At 44.4% G+C, this 18,769-nt stretch overlaps 1 protein-coding gene across 2 annotated transcripts; it reads right to left on the bottom strand.

The window, feature by feature from the left end:
* Positions 1 to 770: 770 nt before the first annotated feature.
* LOC115468355 (sialidase-3-like) lies at positions 771 to 18,202 on the bottom strand. Of its 2 annotated transcripts, XM_030199999.1 has the most exons (4): positions 18,069 to 18,202; positions 3,793 to 3,863; positions 3,210 to 3,427; positions 771 to 2,079 (listed from the first exon to the last, which is right to left on the bottom strand). In XM_030199999.1, exons 2-4 carry the CDS (start codon positions 3,848 to 3,850, stop codon positions 1,114 to 1,116), a joined length of 1,242 nt encoding a protein of 413 aa, XP_030055859.1. In that variant the 5' UTR covers positions 3,851 to 3,863; positions 18,069 to 18,202; the 3' UTR covers positions 771 to 1,113. The 2 variants fall into 2 exon arrangements, with proteins under 2 accessions (XP_030055859.1, XP_030055860.1); XM_030200000.1 differs by lacking the exon at positions 3,793 to 3,863.
* Positions 18,203 to 18,769: the final 567 nt, after the last annotated feature.

Raw genomic sequence — 18,769 nt, 5'->3', positions numbered from 1 at the left:
GTGCCAGGACTTATACCTGCTGAAACCCACCAATTAGGGTGCACATCCCCAGAATTCTATAACACTGCGTGCAAATTTTGGGAATGCCCTTGACCTGCCCATGCACCTCCCATGACCATGCCCCTTTTGGGTTGCACTCTATGGGATTTCTGTGTGCAAATCCAAATTAGTGCCAATTAGCACTGTTTGGCACTAATTGGCTTGTTGGCCAGTTTAGTTGGGCACACATCTTGGATTGGCACCATCTACAGAATCCGGGAGTTAGTGTGTAGCAGGGGTGGAGGAGAAGTTGCACAACCTGGTGTGTTAGGTTCCCAAGTCTAGGATGGCACTATCTTTATGGAGGGTGGGGGGAAGGAGGCTTGTTACCTATGTTTTTGCTAGTTTCTGGTGTACTTGTAGGATCTTGTTTCTTCTACAATAGGAGACAGATCATTGCTAGAAGTGCATGATGGTCTTATTGGTTGCCAAGGGGTTGGGGTGGGATGAGGAAGATTTGTATGTAGATGAAAATTTGGAACATTACTAACAGACAATCCCTCATGATATCCCAATATGCCTTTTAATGTGCTGTAAAACTTAGAGAACCAATGCCTACATTTAAATTGACAACTTTGTTGCATTTATGGGTTATGGGCAAAAGCCTTGGGAGAGCATGGGTTTGTGACGATAGTTAGCAGGGTGTCCCCATGTGCCTCTCCTGCAGTCTCTTTGCTTGAATGTGTTAGGACACCACAGTGTGGTCTGAACAAAGCAAAAGTACAAGATACTCAGCATGACAAAATAACATTTTATTTTTATCTGCATTACATAGAACATTAAAATAGATTAAATGCAGTATTAAAGATGGAGACCTTATTGAAGTCTGTAGAGCAAGTGATGTTGGCAAGCGGGTGGATAATGATGGGGATGGAAGCGAAAGTAGTGACTTCCCAGAATCCTATATATCAGTGGGAGTGACAGGATCCTGATGGCTAATTTCTGTGCTTTTACCAAAGATCCACATCTTAGTTGCTCCCCACTAAATCTTCCATCAGTGCCAAAGGATTCATAAAAATGGCAGAATTATGGACACTCAAAAAATATCTTACGATGCACTTTTTAAAAAATAAATCATTTCCAGAGTCTTGCAAAAAAGCCTTTCTTCTTTTTTGCATTTTCCATAACATCCTTTAGTGTAAAAAGGCAAAAACTAATCTCTTCATACTCCGTTTGACTGCCACACTCAAATATGATGGCAAATATGTCTGGGTCTTTGCAGTGAGCCAGGTCAGAGTAACCACTGGGGCCTTGGTAAATGATATGAGGCGTGGACCAGCCCTTGGACCGCTCGGGAGATATGTTAAACCAGACCCCTAAATCTTGTTGATCTTTTGTGGTGGGATGAGAATATAACAGCCAACATTTGGGGTCCTGATTTGGTTTTTCCTTGCCGAGGAAACTGATCACACTCCCATGGCATCCGGTGTTTGTTTCCTTCAGTTTCTTACTTTTCTCTACATACTGGAATTCTGCCCCAACTACTTGGCCCAGTGCTTCTATCCGGCTTTTGCCTGTGCTTCGTGCATTGCAGTATATCATGCTCTCGCCATCCTTACTGACAATTTCTGCCACTTGGCACTCTGAGGTCTCAAACTTCTGGATGCCCTTGGATACGTGCCAAGTCTTTCCACAATCTTCACTGAAAATGTAAAAAGACCTTGATTGGGCGTAGCATGGGAAGATACACAGGCACATGTACTTTGCAACATGAGCATAAGCAGGTAAAATAAGTTTGCCGGACTGCATCTGGATACCGTGCCCAGGCCCCACAGAAAAAGTAACCAGCTTAGGAAAAGCTTTGCTAACCATATTTGTCAAGTCAATGGGGAGGCTCCAGGTTACTCCATAGTCGTTACTGTACACGTAGCACAGCTGAGTAGAGTTGCCCCTACATTTCTGTTGGTTCTCGGAAATCTTATTAGGTATGCAGTTGAAAAACAGAAATAGCACTTTATAACTGTCCTCATATACCGGGCAAGGATTCTTGGTGCGACAGTCCTTCATGGCTGCATGATGTAACGTTTGGGTGCCTTCCCACTGAGAAACACAAGAAAGCACAATTTGAGTTATAGTAAACAAAAGTATACATTTCCCAAACTGAGATTGCTAAAGCATTAGTGCTTGACCTGATCTAGTTTACTTAAGCACATTGGCATTCTTTGTATCTTTCTCTCCCTCTCAGTGCAAGGAAGGCCCTGTATCTAACTCGTTACTATACTAGATTTTACAAAATAGAAGACTGGGCTAGACCAGATCAGTAATTTGGTGACAGCAGTACAAGTTATGATTTGGCAGACTAGACCATTTAGTCTGAAACACTGCGTATAAATTCTAGGAATGCTATGGTTTGAGGCCCTTGACCAACGACGGTGGCTGTGATGGCTGGGGAGAGATAGAAAACAAAAGAATAAAATCTGAGTAGTTGCAAATAAAGGCTGGTCCTGCCTGAGGTGAATGTCCTAATGGAGTAGGAAGGGAATGGGACTTGATATCCCGCCTTTCTGTGGTTTTTGCAACTACATTCAAAACAGTTACATAGTATATACAGGTACTTATTTGTACCTGGGGAAATGGACGGTTAAGTGACTTGCCCAGAGTCACAAGGAGCTGCAGTGGGAATCGAACTCAGTTCCCCAGGATCAAAGTCCGCTGCACTAACCACTAGGCAACTCCTCCACTCATTCCACCAATAAGAGCCAACCTCATCAGTGATGTCACAATGGCTTGATTGCCCGATACTTGGCTCACTTCTGATATTGTGATGTCATAAGGGAAAGGGGGAAAGGGAAATGGGACTTGATATACCGCCTTTCTGAGGTTTTTGCAACTACATTCAAAGCGGTTTACATATATTCAGGTACTTATTTTGTACCAGGGGTAATGGAGGGTTAAGTGACTTTGCCCAGAGTCACAAGGAGCTGCAGTTGGAATTAAACACAATTCCCCAGGATCAAAGTCCGCTGCACTAACCATTAGGCCTACTCCTCCTCCAGGAAAGAATTGCTGGGCCACATAAGAGCCAAAACTTCAACTTCCAAATGATGTCACCTGTACCCCAAGTGGTAATGATTATGGTTCAGCTCAATCCCCCATCCATTATTCTTTAATTGAAATAACACATTTTCTAAACCACAATCAGAGATCACTGTTGCTTTAGTTAGCGGTACCTCGACATAACCGTTTCTGTAGAAGCCGCGCTTCATCACCAGGTCTGTCACATCCTTATCTTTCACTTTCCTGTGCCTTTCGGCAAAGGCTACAAAGGTTTTTTCAGTTTCAATGTAGACCAGTGCAGGGATCCTGTACGTGATTCCGTCCAACTCCAGCTTAAAAAGCTTGGTCCTCTCAGGCACTGCAGATGTGGCCACGCTGGACGTCATTATCACTTGAAAAAAAAAAAACAGAATATAAAATGTTAGAACGTACTTGAGCTTCTGCTGTAAGTGTAAATACATTTTCTAGAGCTTGATTAGCAGCTGCTATTAATCTGTGGCCCCACAATAAACACCTTCAAACGAGTGCCCTGGGTGGTTTATTGAGTTTCACAAAATATCACCATCACTCAGTGACTCTCTAGTTGATTGAGATGGCATGCTCGCCCAGTGACCTGGTGCAGTATAGTGAACAAGCAGGTTGCACATGCAAAATACTGGCCAGGTGTAGTGTGAAATGCTGTGGTGGACCCAGCGGTCCTAGCCAATAAAACCTAAACAGTTGTATGATGACAGCATTAAAACATAGACCAAGTACCACGTCGCTGTTCTACAGGCTTAGACCTTGGGTATGTGGAGAGGCTGAATAAGGCCATGTGTTTACACTCTCTGAAAAATAAGAGGAAGAGGAAGAAAAGTAAGTCGCAGGTGAGAACATTAGATTTTTTTGTACGTCAGTCTTACCATGACCACTATGACTTTGTGTTTCCCGCCTACCGTGAGATCTGATGGGCTGCATTTAGAGGGTGTTTTACAAAGGCACGGTAGCATTTCTAGCACATGCTAAACGCTAGAGATGCCCATAGGAATATATGTATTTCTCAAAACAAATCCCTGAGTCTATGGTACCGTGAGAAACTCAAGAGCAAAAAACCAAGACTCGTTATCTGCTTATAACCCTGGCTAATTGCAATACAGATCCAGATGTCTCCTATTGTGTACAAAACAATAATATTAATTGCTTTTTTGTATATAGATAGATAGATAGATATAGATATGTGTGTGTGTGTGTGTGTGTGTGTGAGAGAGAGAGAAAGAGAGCCCTCAGCAAAAACCACTTTTTTTAGGCAATACATTTCTTTGCCAAGTGGTATAGCACTTCTTTCATCGGGTCTCTTAATTTTCTGTATGTGCTATTGCTACTACTACAACTCATTTCTATAGCGCTACTAGTCGTACGCAGCGCTTCACAATTGAACATGAAGAAGAGACAGTCCCTGCTCAAGCGAGCTTACAATCTAAAAACATGAACTTATCTGTATCAAAGTATGTTATCTTATCGCTTCACAACTGATTGGCCTCCCCTTGAAACGCGTTGAAATCAGTTGTGAAGCGATAAGGTAACATACTTTGATACAGATAAGTTCCCGTTTTTTAAATTTAATTTTTAATAGACCACTAAGGTGTTAGGCGTCCAATGTAGAAATAAAATTTAATTTCCTTTAAGCATTGGCGAACTAGGGTTCTGCGCTATTCCAGTGGTATGGTTTCTGTGCTGTTGGCTTACCGCAGGAGTTCTGAGCATCGGCCCATGAGATCTTAATTAGAGATGATGTTTAAAAGTACTTAAGTATATGAAGAAAAGGCCTCTGGTGAGAATTTTTTAAATGGTTTCTTTGGCGTACCCTCTCTGTCCACCGGATTCTCTTAGACTATAATGATTTTTATTATGCTTATTGGCTTGTTTAATTAAGGTTTGTCTTTTCAGTGTGGAAAATATCTTAATAAATCAGGCTCTGTTTTTCTTCAGATCTCACAAAGGTTATAAAAAGAGACCAAACACCCAATATTAAAAAAATGAGGTTCTTCTTTGTGGCTGAAACTCTCCTTAAATTCAAACGCTAAATTTAGGCACTGAACAACTTTTGAAAACTGACCCATTTGTGCCAGGAGAGGTAACCAAAAACAGAGAACACTAGATGGGGTGCCATCCAGCACCAGACTCTTTGCTGCTACAATTATTCACTGTAATTCTCCTGAGTACCAGGACATACCAGATCTATTTAGTGTCATACGCCAGGGCACTTCCTGTAAATATCAACCGTTCTCAGATTAGAAAGATTGGACTCCTGACTTCCTTAGCATTATGTTTTATGAAAAATACTTCTCTCATTGCCTGCTTCTGTTCTCTGTTAAGAAGTGTGATTTTTCTAGCAAAAAAGGTGCCAGTACTCAAATGCTAGGCAACTCTTCAGGGGTGGGGGTGATCACTGACGGACCCACCCCACAATAGCCAGGACCCTGCAACCAGTCACAGAATCTATGGCAAGGCAGAATTGGTGTGTAGAGCCTGAGCTCTTTCATTAAAACTTGGGGTCCATGAGTCAATTTTAGCACACAATGGAAAAGGTGCCGGCACTCAGTACCCCCAAGAACAAATGGCTAGAAATGTAAGGAGAGGAGACAAAAACTTCCTCAGGTATATTAGTGAAAGGAGAAAGACTATAAAGGGAATTGTGAGACTAAAAGATACAACAAAACGCTATGTAGAAAATGATGAAGAAAAAGCCAATTTGCTAAATAGATACTTTTGTTCTGTTTTCACTGAAGAAAACCCTGGGGAAGGACCGAGAGGGACTGGCAAAAGTACACCTGAAAATGAGGTGGATAGAGCGCCGTTCACAGAAGAGAGTGTGTATCAACAACTTGGAAAGCTAAAGGTGGACAAAGCCATGGGGCCGGACGGGATCCACCCCAGAATACTGAGGGAGCTCAGAGAGGTTCTGGCAGGTCCTCTTAAAGACTTGTTTAATAAATCCTTGGAGACGGGAGAGGTTCCGAGGGATTGGAGAACGGCGGAGGTGGTCCCTCTTCACAAAAGTGGTGATAGGGAAGAAGCTGGAAACTACAGGCCGGTAAGCTTCACTTCGGTTATTGGAAAAGTAATGGAAGCCATGCTGAAGGAAAGGATAGTGAATTTCCTGGAAGCCAATAAGTTGCAAGATCCGAGACAACATGGTTTCACCAAAGGGAAATCATGCCAAACGAATCTCATTGAATTCTTTGACTGGGTGACAGGAGAATTAAATCAAGGACGTGCTATGGACGTCATCTACTTAGATTTCAGCAAGGCTTTCGACACAGTTCCCCACAGGAGGCTCTTAAATAAACTAGACGGCCTGAAGATAGGACCCGAAGTGGTGAACTGGATTAGGAACTGGTTGACGGACAGACGCCAGAGGGTGGTGGTGAATGGAGTTCGCTCGGAGGAGGGAAAGGTGAGTAGTGGAGTGCCTCAGGGATCGGTGCTGGGGCCGATTCTGTTCAATATATTTGTGAGTGACATTGCCGAAGGGTTACAAGGTAAAGTTTGCCTTTTTGCGGATGACACAAAGATTTCCAACAGAGTGGACACCCTGGAGGGTGTGGAAAACATGAAAAAAGATCTGAAGAAGCTAGAAGAATGGTCTAACGTTTGGCAATTAAAATTCAATGCGAAGAAATGCAAAGTGATGCACTTAGGGAGTAGAAATCCAAGGGAGACGTATGTGTTAGGCGGGGAGAGTCTGATAGGCACGGATGGGGAGAGGGATCTTGGGGTGATAGTATCTGAGGACCTGAAGGCGACGAAACAGTGTGACAAGGCGGTGGCAGTAGCTAGAAGATTGCTAGGCTGTATAGAGAGAGGAGTGACCAGCAGAAGAAAGGAGGTTTTAATGCCCCTGTATAAGATGTTGGTGAGGCCCCACCTGGAGTATTGTGTTCAGTTTTGGAGGCCGTATCTTGCGAAGGATGTTAAAAAAATGGAAGCAGTGCAAAGAAAAGCTACGAGGATGGTATGGGATTTACGTTCCAAGACGTATGTGAAGAGAGGCTTGCTGACCTGAACATGTACACCCTGGAGGAAAGGAGGAACAGGGGTGATATGATACAGACATTCAAATATTTGAAAGGTATTAATCCGCAAACGAATCTTTTCCGGAGATGGGAAGGCGGTAGAACGAGAGGACATGAAATGAGATTGAAGGGGGGCAGACTCAGGAAAGATATCAGGAAGTATTTTTTCATGGAGAGGGTGGTGGACGCTTGGAATGCCCTCCCGCGGGAGGTGGTGGAGATGAAAACGGTAACGGAGTTCAAACATGCGTGGGATATGCATAGAGGAATCCTGTGCAGAAGGAATGGATCCTCAGAAGCTTAGCTGAAATTGGGTGGCGGAGCAGTTGGGGGGAAGAGGGGGTGGTGGTTGGGAGGCGAGGATAGGGGAGGGCAGACTTATACGGTCTGTACCAGAGCCGGTGATGGGAGGCGGGACTGGTGGTTGGGAGGCGGGAAATACTGCTGGGCAGACTTATATGGTCTGTGCCCTGAAAAGGACAGGTACAAATTCAAGGTAAGGTATACACATATGAGTTTGTCTTGGGCAGACTGGATGGACCATGCAGGTCTTTTTCTGCCGTCATCTACTATGTTACTATGTTACCCCCTCAAAAAAAGCCCTGCTGTTAAGTCTCTTTAAAAGTTTGATGGACAAGGTAAATTAAAAATACACCACCAAGCTGAGCTCAATATGGCAATATTAAAAAAAGACGACCCTTGGGCATGTGAAAGATAGGAAGAAGAAAAGGGAATTCATGGATGTGAAGAAATTAAAAGCCTGTAAAGAGGAGGGAGGGAGCCAGGGACAGCACAGCCAAACAGAAAAAATGTATTACCCCAGAAGGATCTAATGTGGAATCAGCACTGCCAGGTCGGAGGCGGAAAGCTGTCTGCAGCAGTGGAGGGTAATAAGAACAGTAATGATAATGAAGAGAATTCTGGAATTATACAGCAACATAATGGATGATGTCATGGTCAGGTTCACTCTAGGGGAATACTGGCCTCTTAGGAAGCGAAGCTTGACCTGCCTTTGGGTTGAGCCCTCCAGTCCTCAGAAGCTGCCAGGATTTGAAGCAGGGTGTTATATTTTATGGCTTACTAGAATTTACTATACCCATAGCAGAGTGGTTTACAACTGAAAAAAAAACAACATGTCAGAAAGGAATGCCTTATAATAAAATAGGAAAGAGAATAAATATAACACATACTCAAACACACCCCAGATAAGAAACAGCAATCAAACGGACTGCATGGCAGGACAGCAGCAGAAAAGGCTGGACAGCTGACTTTGGGGCAGGAGAAGAAGGAGGTGTAGAACTAAATCTGAACAGCAACTAGAAGTTAAGGCTCTACAAGTCAGAGAAGAAGGAATTTGGAGCTCTCAAGAGAGACCTATCTGAGGATAGTTGGGAATTCCAGGGTTATGTAGGTTACACAGGGATGCCAATCATTATTCAGAAGGGTCAATCATGTAGTGTCACATAACAAAGCTGAGACCAGTAACAATGTAAGAGATAGTAAGAGGCCTGAGCTCACTTCCTATGCAGGGCCTACTACTACTACCTAACATTTCTATAGCGCTACTAGGGTTACGCAGTGCTGTACAGTTTAACAAAGAAGGACAGTCCATGCTCAAAGGAGCTGGCCTGGCTCCTGAGAGGTAAGTGTGTGACAGTAGCTCCTTGTCTGCAGGGAGCCATCATAGGATTATGGTCATGAGATTAATGAGCAAGTTGATTGACATGGGCAAGGTAGCATCAACCCAGGATTTTTCTTCTGGCTCATATCTTTTCAAGTGTACTAAATATTGTAATTTGCCTTGGAAGTGTCAAGAGGCTAAAATAATTTGAATCTCATGTTCAGGATTCCCTGTGTAAGTTGTGGTGAGGCCCCACCTGGAGTATTGTGTTCAGTTTTGGAGGCCGTATCTTGTTAAGGAAGTAAAAAGAATTGAAGCGGTGCAAAGAAAAGCTACAAAAATGGTATGGGATTTGCATTACAAGTCATATGAGGAGAGACATGCTGACCTGAACATGTATACCCTGGAGGAAAGGAGAAACAGGGGTGATATGATACAGACGTTCAAATATTTGAAAGGTATTAATCCGGAAACTAACCTTTTCCGTAGATGGGACGGTGGTAGAACATGAAATGAGATTGAAGGGGGGCAGACTCAAGAAAAATGTCAGGAAGTATTTTTTCATGGAGAGAGTGGTGGATACTTGGAATGCCCTCCCGTGGGAGGTGGTGGAGATGAAAACGGTAATGGAATTAAAAATGCGTGGGATAAACATAAAGGAATCCTGTTCAGAAGGAATGGATCCTCAGAAGCTTAGCCGAGATTGGGTGGCAGAGCCGGTGGTGGGAGGTGGGGCTAGTGCTTGGAGGCGGGGCTAGTGCTGGGCAGACTTCTACAGTCTGTGCCCTGAAAATGACAGATACAAATCAAGGTCAGGTATACACAAAAAGTAGCACATATGAGTTTACCTTGTTGGGCAGACTGGATTGACCGTACAGGTCTTTCTCTGCCGTCATCTACTATGTTACAATGACTGGCCTGGGGGTAATGTCCCTATCCTAAAGTTGTGCACTGGCTTAATCAGAGACACATGAAATACATTAGGGATGTGAAGGGAGGGTGGTAATTTTATGCAAATGGTAACAAGCATTTCTTGTACTTTTTAACAGCCAATGTATTTTTGGCCCAATTTGGAGGTAGATAGCAAGAGCTGAATGTTTGTATTTGACAGCCATGCCCTGTCCCCTACTTTGTACTGGGGACCAACACTGCAATGGCAATCTGTCAATCCTTCCTGTTTTTATGTGGCTGACTTAAATCTTTTTCATATGGGGCTACATTCGGTAAACAATACCACCTTGTATTTGTTCCCCTACCGTTCTTGGCGAATGCCTCCGGTACTATGTAAGCCACATTGAGCCTGCAAATAGGTGGGAGAATGTGGGATAAAATGTAACAAATAAATAAAAATAAATAAATAAATAAACGGCACAAAAAAACCACTTAAGCAGTATTCTATAAGCTGTGCCTAAAGTTTGGCGCAGTTTATAGAATAGTGCTTAAGCGTTACGGTCGTGCGTAAATGTAGGCATGACCATTTGCACCAACGAAAATGTGGTTCAAATGCCCTGCACCTAAATTTACACGCGGAGCACCCCTATTCTGTAATTATGCACGTAACTCAAAACCACGCCCCTATTTCACCCCAAAATGCCCATGACTGTCCCCTTTCCATACCCCATTTTTTTGGTCCGCACGTAAATTTTAGGCACGGATCCCGTGTCTAACTTTACGTATATAACACCCAATTAAATCTAATTCGTGCCAATAATTGCTTGTTAAAAAGCCAGTTATTGGCACTAATTGGCTTGTTATTCAATTAAAATGCACAAGCAAATTGGAACCGTGCCTAAATTTGCGCGTGCAATTTTTGCGACCTTTATAGAATCAGGGGGATGGTGAACAAGCTGCTCTGCTGCTGCCACATCTGTGACAGCTGAAAGATATCTGGGTGCCAGCTGATATTGATATCTACTACTACTACTACTACTACTATTTAGCATTTCAATAGCGCTACAAGGCGTACGCAGCGCTGCACAAACATAGAAGAAAGACAGTCCCTGCTCAAAGAGCTATGTAATAAAAGTGAGCCAAGTATAGGACAATCTAGCCATTGTGACATCACTGATGAGGTTGGCTGTTATTGGTGGCCTGAGGCATTATGACATCACAATATTAGCTCTGGTTACAAGAGACTACTACTACTACTATTTAGCATTTCTATAGCGCTACAAGGCGTACGCAGCGCTGCACAAACATAGAAGAAAGACAGTCCCTGCTCAAAGAGCTTACAATCTAATAGACAAAAAATAAATAAAGTAAGCAAATCAAATCAATTAATGTGAACGGGAAGGAAGAGAGGAGGGTAGGTGGAGGTGAGTGGTTACAAGTGTTTACGAGTCAAAAGCAATGTTAAAGAGGTGGGCTTTCAGTCTAGATTTAAAGGTGGCCAAGGATGGGGCAGGACGTAGGGGCTCAGGAAGTTTATTCTAGGCGTAGGGTGCAGCGAGACAGAAGGCGCGAAGTCTGGAGTTGGCAGTAGTGGAAAAGGGAACAGATAAGAAGGATTTATCCATGGAGCGGAGTGCATGGGAAGGGGTGTAGGGAAGGACGAGTGTGGAGAGATACTGGGGATCAGCAGAGTGAGTACATTTATAGGTTAGTAGAAGAAGTTTGAACAGGATGCGAAAACGGATAGGGAGCCAGTGAAGGGTCTTGAGGAGAGGGGTAGTATGAGTAAAGCGACCCTGGCGGAAGACGAGACGGGCAGCAGAGCTTTGAACCGACTGGAGAGGGGAGAGGTGACTAAGTGGGAGGCCAGCAAGAAGCAGATTGCAGTAGTCTAAACGAGAGGTGACAAGGGTGTGGATGAGGGTTTTGGTAGAGTGCTCAGAAAGAAAGGGGCGGATTTTACGGATGTTGTAAAGAAAGAAACGACAGGTCTTGGCGATCTGCTGGATATGAGCAGAGAAGGAGAGAGAAGAGTCAAAGATGACCCCAAGGTTTCGAGCTGAGGAGACAGGGAGAATGAGAGAGCCATCAACAGAAATAGAAAACGGGGGGAGCGGGGATGTGGGTTTGGAGGGGAAAATGAGAAGCTCGGTTTTGGTCATATTTAATTTCAGGTGGCGTTGAGACATCCAGACAGCAATGTCAGACAAGCACGCTGAAACTTTGGTTTGGATGCAAGGTGAGATATCAGGGGTAGAAAGGTAGATTTGTGAGTCATCAGCATAGAGATGGTAGGAAAAGCCATGGGATGAGATTAATGAACCAAGGGAAGAAGTGTAGATAGAAAAGAGGAGGGGACCAAGAACAGAACCCTGAGGTACACTGACATGCAGAGGGATAGAAGTAGGATCCACCAGAGTGAACACTAAAGGTGCGGAGGGAGAGGTAGGAAGAGAACCAGGAGAGGACAGAGCCCTGGAATCCAAGTGAGGACAGGGTATCGAGAAGTATGCTGTGATCGACAGTGTCAAAAGCAGCGGAAAGATCAAGAAGAATGAGGATGGAATATTGACCTCTGGATTTAGCCAGTAATAGGTCATTGGAGACTTTAGTAAGCGCAGTTTCGGTTGAGTGGAGAGGGCGAAAACCAGATTGTAGTGGGTCAAGAATAGCATGTGAGGAGAGAAACTCAAGGCAGCGGCGGTGAACAGCACGCTTAAGTAATTTGGAGAGAAAAGGAAGGAGGGAGATGGGTCGGTAATTAGAGGGACAAGTAGGGTCAAGTGAAGGCTTCTTAAGGAGAGGTGTGACCATATCTGAGCAAGTCAGGACCAGCGTTCCCTCTAAGGTGAGCACGTGAGCGATCGCTCATACATTTCAAGAGCGTCGATCACATTTTTTACATGGTCGCTCACAAACTATCACGTCCCTCCCCCGACACACCTGGAAAGTCGGGACACCAAACCTAACCCATGAGAAAAAATGCTATGAAAGTAAACTTAAGAATCGGTATCCATCTTTAAACCCGGACAAGCCTTCCTGTCGGGTCCTGCGACCTTCCTCAGGGCAGTAGTCTGTGTCTCTGCAGCTGCTTCGGTGCTGGCCAACTCCAGCTTCCGGGTACGTGCGTGCCGAAGGATCTTGTCTTAAGGACTGGTGGCAGGAAGCTCTGGACCCTGCCTTCCCTCAATGCCTTGCCTGATACATGAGAATTTTACTTTTCTATTTATGGTATAGGGAGATTGGATGATTGGGGGGGAGGGGGACGTTACTACGTGATAGTACTTAATTGTGGGGCAACAGTGAGTAGAGGGTTGTGGGAGGGGATTTAAGGACTATTTGGTGGGGATGAGGTTCTGGGGTTTTTTTTAAAGGAGACAGCTCTTGTATGAATAATTTCACAGATGGGAAGATGGTGACAGATGTAGCAGCATGGTGGGCATCAGTGGCGTACCGAGGGCGGGGCGGTCCACCCCGGGTGCACGCTGCAGGGGGGTGCAGGAGCAGCCATGTGGCTGTTGGCTCCGCTGGTTCCATGCTTCCTCTGATGTTACTTCCTGTCCCGGGGCAGAGGGAGCAGGGAACCGGCGGAGGCGACAGCCATGCGACTGTTCCCAGCAACCCAGGAGGTAAGAGCAATGCACACAGGAGGGGAGATGCGTAGCGTCGATCCACCCCGGGTGGCAGCTGACCAAGGAAAACCACTGGTGGTCATAGACTCGCCTAACAGAAAAATACAGACCCTTCTTTCAAACAAAAATGATAAAACTAAATCTTTAAACAACCCGATGTAAACAAGTTTTTAAAAAAATTGTTAGTTTTTAAAAAATTGTCACTCACACAGAAAAAAAGTTTTTGCACCCCAGGCCAATCCTTAGAGGAAACATTAGTCATGACCCTTATTTTTGTGGGTCCTACATGCCCGGATAGTTATCTAGGCACCGACACTCAATATCGCCAGTGGGTTTGACATTCAGATTATATTCAGATGATATTCAGTTTTTGATTGCAATTGATAGATCGCCAGAGGATAAACTGCAAATCCTTTGTTTAAGCACAATTAATCAATGGTTATTTAGAACCATTTAATCTTAACATAACAAAAACTCAAATTATTTTTGTTGTCTAGTCGTTCAAGTGGAGATGTACCCGAACAGTTTAATGATGTTAAAATTCCGATTGTGAATACTGTTCATAATCTGGGGGTGTTCTTTGATTCCTCTCTTCAGGTTATGCGTGTGGTAAAGTGAGTTTTTATGACACTGAAGACAGTACGAAGGCTTCAAGCTTTTCTTTGTCCCTCAGAGTACGGTGATGCCATGTTGGCCTGCTGATGGGTTTGAACAAGAATCGGTCGAAAGCTTTGCAAATCGCTCAGAATTCTTCAGCGAGAGTTGTTTTGGGTCTTCCACAATCTTGTCATGTTACTTCGATTTTGAGAGAGCTTCACTGGCTGCCGATTCAACGAAGAATCACTTTCACAATTTTATGGCTGCTGGTGTTCAAAGACCTTAACAAGTTAGGTTCACCCATCATTGTTTCAACTTTGAAAATTTACCAACCTGTTAGAGCGTTTAGATCGGTCAATTTAAATTTATTAGAAGGTCCATCTTTCAAGCAGAATAGACTTATGGAGAACCGGTCCTCAGTGTTTAAGATTTTGGGACCAAAGCTTTGGAACGAATTGCCACCCTCATTGAGGGGTCCTTTCCTCTCTGAGCACACCACCTGAACTCTCATCCACTCTCTCATTATCTCTTGCCTTGACTACTGCAACCTACTCCTCACTGGCCTCCCACTTTGCCATCTATCCCCCCTTCAGTCCGTTCAGAACTCTGCCGCACGCCTTATCTTCCGCCTGGACCAATATACTCACTTCACTGGCTTCCGATCAGCTACCGCATACAGTTCAAGCTTCTCCTCCTAACCTACAAATGCACTCGATCTGCAGCCCCTCCCTACCTCTCTTCCCTCATCTCCCCTTACGTTCCTACTCGTAACCTCCGCTCTCAAGACAAATCCCTCCTTTCAGTACCCTTCTCCACCACCGCCAACTCCAGGCTCCGCCCATTCTGCCTCACCTCACCCCATGCCTGGAATAAACTCCCTGAGCCCATACGCCAGGCCCCCTCCCTACCCATCTTCAAAGCCTTGCTCAAAGCCCACCTCTTCAATGTCGCCTTCGGCACCTAACCACCACACCTCTATTCAGGAAACAACTCCAACTTGACATTTCGCCCATTAGATTGTAAGCTCTTTTGAGCAGGGACTGTCCTTTTTGTTAAACTGTACAGCGCTGCTTAACCCTAGTAGCGCTCTAGAAATGTTAAGTAGTAGAGGCTTACAGAATTGCGCTGAGTTTAAACATAATTTAATAACATATTTGTTTCAGTGAAATCTTTTGTGAATGGCATAGTTTTGAAATAGTTTTGTTTTATATACTTTTATTATGGATGTCAATTTGTTTGCCGCCGAGTGCTATGGGATTGTGTGGCTAAGAAATCTTTTAAATAAATAAACTCCTGGGCCCACATCAGATCCACCCCTGCACTACCTGAGCAATGCTGCAGCCATCTGATTGGCAGGGCCGCTGAGAGACTGAGTCTCCCCTCAGGCTAGGGTTACCATATGGCTCCAGAAAAAGGAGTGTTGCTAAATAGATCCGATTCACACCTTTTTCATTCTAGAACAAAACACTCAGTGAATCTCTGATGCACACTCGCAAGGCCATTACTCTGGGCCCCCTCCCCCAGGACCGCCACTACCACCACCCCCAGACCTCCGCGTAGCCAGACCACAAAAATGGGGGGGGGGGCGGAGCCCAAAGTAGTGGGACATATTTTGTCCCACCTCTCTAACCCCACCACAAATCCACATACCTTGGCTCGCGGGGGTTCTTCCTCCAGCGCTGTTCTTTGCCGCATTGCTTACTCTGCAGCTGCTTTCCCTCTCACGCCACACATGCGTGATGCGAGGGGGAAAAGCAGCCATAGGGCAGGCAATGCGGCAGAGAATAGCACTGGAGGAAGGTTTCTGCTAGCGGAGCTTGAGGACCCCCCCCCAGCCAAACCAGAGGCCCCGAAGCCCTGTGTCTGCTCCTCCCCAGCCTCTAAGGGGGGCCCAGCACTGGAGTTTCTCTCTCCTGCTCCTGTCAGGAGCAGAAGAGAGACAGACCCTGGCGCCGGGCCCTCCTTGGAGGCTGGGCCCAGGGGAATCTTACCGCCCTGCCCCCCCCTACTACTACTACTACTGCTTATCATTTCTATAGTGCTACTAGATGTACGCAGCGCTGTACACTTGAACATGAAGAGACAGTCCCTGCTCCACAGAGCTTACAATCTAATTAGGACAGACAAACATGACAAATAAGGGATAAAGACAGAGAGTAGCAAGATTCCAGAATCCTAGAGTAGCAAGATTCCGGAATCCAAACAGTAGCAAGATTCTGTGCAGAATCCCAGACAGTAGCAAGATTCCGCAATCCCAAACACTACTACTTATCATTTCTATAGCGCTACTAGACGTACGCACCGCTGTACACTTGAACATGAAGAGACAGTCCCTGCTCCACAGACCTTACAATCTAATCAGGAGAGGCAAACAGGGCAAACAAGAGATAAGGGAATATTAAAGTGAGGATGATAAAATAAGGGTTCTGAACAAGTGAACAAGGGTTAGGAGTTAAAAGCAGCATCAAAAAGGTGGGCTTTTAGCTTAGATTTGAAGACGGCCAGAGATGGGGCTTGACGTACCGGCTCAGGAAGTCTGTTCCAGGCATATGGTGCAGCAAGATAAAAGCAACGGAGTCTGGAGTCTGGAGTTAGTGGTGGAGGAGAAGGGTGCGGATATGAGAGATTTACCCAGTGATTGGATATATAGTGGCACTATCTGGGAAAGTGATGCTGAATATTATTATTATTATTATTTGTTACATTTGTATCCCACATTTTCCCACCTATTTGCAGGCTCAATGTGGCTTGTATAGTACCGTAAAAGCATTCGCCAAGTCCGGTAGGGGACAAGTACAAATATCCGAGTTTGGGCCAGGTAGCATGATTTAAATCGTGTTAAATATAGAGCCTCACATCTTTACACAATCAAGTGATGCTTCACTCACAGACAAGTAGCTTTCTTACATGATAATAACTAGCAAAGTACAATGGAGCTTACAGTAAAAATGAAGATAAAGGAAGCAGAAGCCACGTTTGCAGCAACCAGACCACGGACTGATGTGCAAATAACAATCTGATGGGTTCAGCAGCCATTCTCCGGTTCATGGGAAAGAGCAATCCAACCAGATGGTTCTTCTTCTGAAAAACAGAGAGGCGGGCTCCATGCCAGCATCTTCTGGCTCTTAGGGAGTTTCCACTTATATACAATTTACATAGATGGTGAAGGAATGTGAAAAGAATTTTACCTTCAAATTTGCTTGGTTTTATGTATTTGCAGCTATGAAGTTAGATTGCAAAGGCTGGGGGCGAAATATCTACTGTACCTAAATGAAACTGGACTTGAACTATTACTGAAAAAGCATGAGCAAAATAAAATTAAAAAAATATATATATATCAGTAAATATGCATCTCTTTATGTCAGTTCTACTTACAATGACAGTGGCAGCCATAGGTTGCAGCTCTGCCCGGGTACAGTAGCTGCTTAGACAACCTCAATACTGTGGTCATTTCTGTTGCATTCTACCCCCCCCCCCCTCCCAGTTGTTTTGAAAAGTTGGCCCCTGGGGTATCTGCATTGGTTCTCTGTAACCAGCCTGTGCTGTTATTTTAACAGCCTTAAGGGGTCATTTGGGAAGCCCTTATGCACAATTTCCATGAGAAAACCCAGCATTTACATGTGAAAATGACATTTTTAGAAAGTCTCAGTTAAGTGACCGCTTCTCCTCCCTGAATAAGAGACAAATGTTGTACAGGAGCTGATCCAGGGTCCCTACCCTTTTCTTCGCTGGCTAAGAAACGTTTTAGCAGGCTGCTAGAGAAAGGAATATTATGTACACTATAAAAGAACAGTGACATTTTTATTTTCACTACCTGTTTGTTACGTTAAGGTGACATTTCACGGCCTCTGTGCAGCTGAAGATCAAACTCTTTCAAAACAGACCAAAGTAGAATATCAATGATATGCTTTGATGTCCCCATGCATACCTCCTACCCACCCCCACTCTGTCAGACTGTCAAAGTAATGCTTTGATGTTTCTCTTATATATACTATCTGCTACCACATTTGCTTATTTCCCTGAGGAAGAAGGGCAACCTTCGAAAGCTAATCAAGAAATGTATTAAGTTATGTCCAATAAAAAAGGTATCATCTTATTTTCTTTTCCATGTTTTATTTTGTTTGATTTCTGTTGATAAAACAGACCAAAGAAATCTAATCAAGAAAGTACAAGACCAGCTGCGAGAAAGACCCCCCCCCCCCCCTTCCAGCCGATCACTGAAAATCACGGACTTACCTGCCTGGTGGTTGTTTTATTGAAATTTGTGCATCTTCTGGGTGCAGCAGTGTGCAGAGGAGAGGCGAGGCAACTGTCTGAGACAAAGTTCAGGCTGGCAGCTGCTGGAGGAAAAGGAGGAGGGTTGCTTCTTGTTTTCCCATTTAAGGGATCCTGCCTTCCTGAGTGCAGAATCAGATGGTCAGTTCAGCCTTGCTCTGCCTGGTACCCCTTCCCTCCGCATGCACAGAGCTGTACTTATAATTGACATTATTTTCATGGTGCCTAGCTGAAAGAAAAAAACAAACAAACCAGAAAGACAGTCTGGAGTAAGAGGAACACCCCCCCCCCCCCCCCCCCCTGGGAAAAGGCCTGTGCATTTAAAGAGCTGGACTGCAGAAACAGCCCAATATGTATTCATTTTTTCAACTTAGAATCCAGCTTTTCCAAAAGACTCTTAGCAAGGTTCAAAAGAAATAACAGAGAATAATTTTGAGCCTGCTTTACCAGTGTAGGTTCAAGGCAGGTTACAGAAATAAAAAAAACATCAAACACCCTATGCCATATGTATTAATACATCCCATAACCGTGTCCTAATCCAAACAATTAACCCAAGTTTATTTAAATATGAAAAAAAGTCCTCTTATTTCCAAACACCATAAATAACCAGGGACAATAATCAACCCGCAGCATTTAGCATTTTTTGGTCTTTTCCCACCAGA

Source organism: Microcaecilia unicolor, chromosome 4 (genome assembly GCF_901765095.1).
Source record: "Microcaecilia unicolor chromosome 4, aMicUni1.1, whole genome shotgun sequence".
Classification (NCBI taxonomy): domain Eukaryota; kingdom Metazoa; phylum Chordata; class Amphibia; order Gymnophiona; family Siphonopidae; genus Microcaecilia; species Microcaecilia unicolor.
The sequence above is the reverse complement of the archived record's forward strand: the minus strand, read 5'-3'. Positions and strand labels throughout refer to the sequence as shown.

Excerpts from the sequence above, each read along its gene's own strand:
- LOC115468355 (XM_030199999.1), bottom strand. The coding sequence starts at position 3,850 with ATGGCCTTATTCAGCCTCTCCACATACCCAAGGTCTAAGCCTGTAGAA. Across the intron at positions 3,428-3,792 it reads GCCTGTAGAACAGCGACGTG|TGATAATGACGTCCAGCGTG; the intron begins GTACTTGGTCTA and ends TTTTTTTTCAAG. Across the intron at positions 2,080-3,209 it reads ACAGAAACGGTTATGTCGAG|TGGGAAGGCACCCAAACGTT; the intron begins GTACCGCTAACT and ends TGTGTTTCTCAG.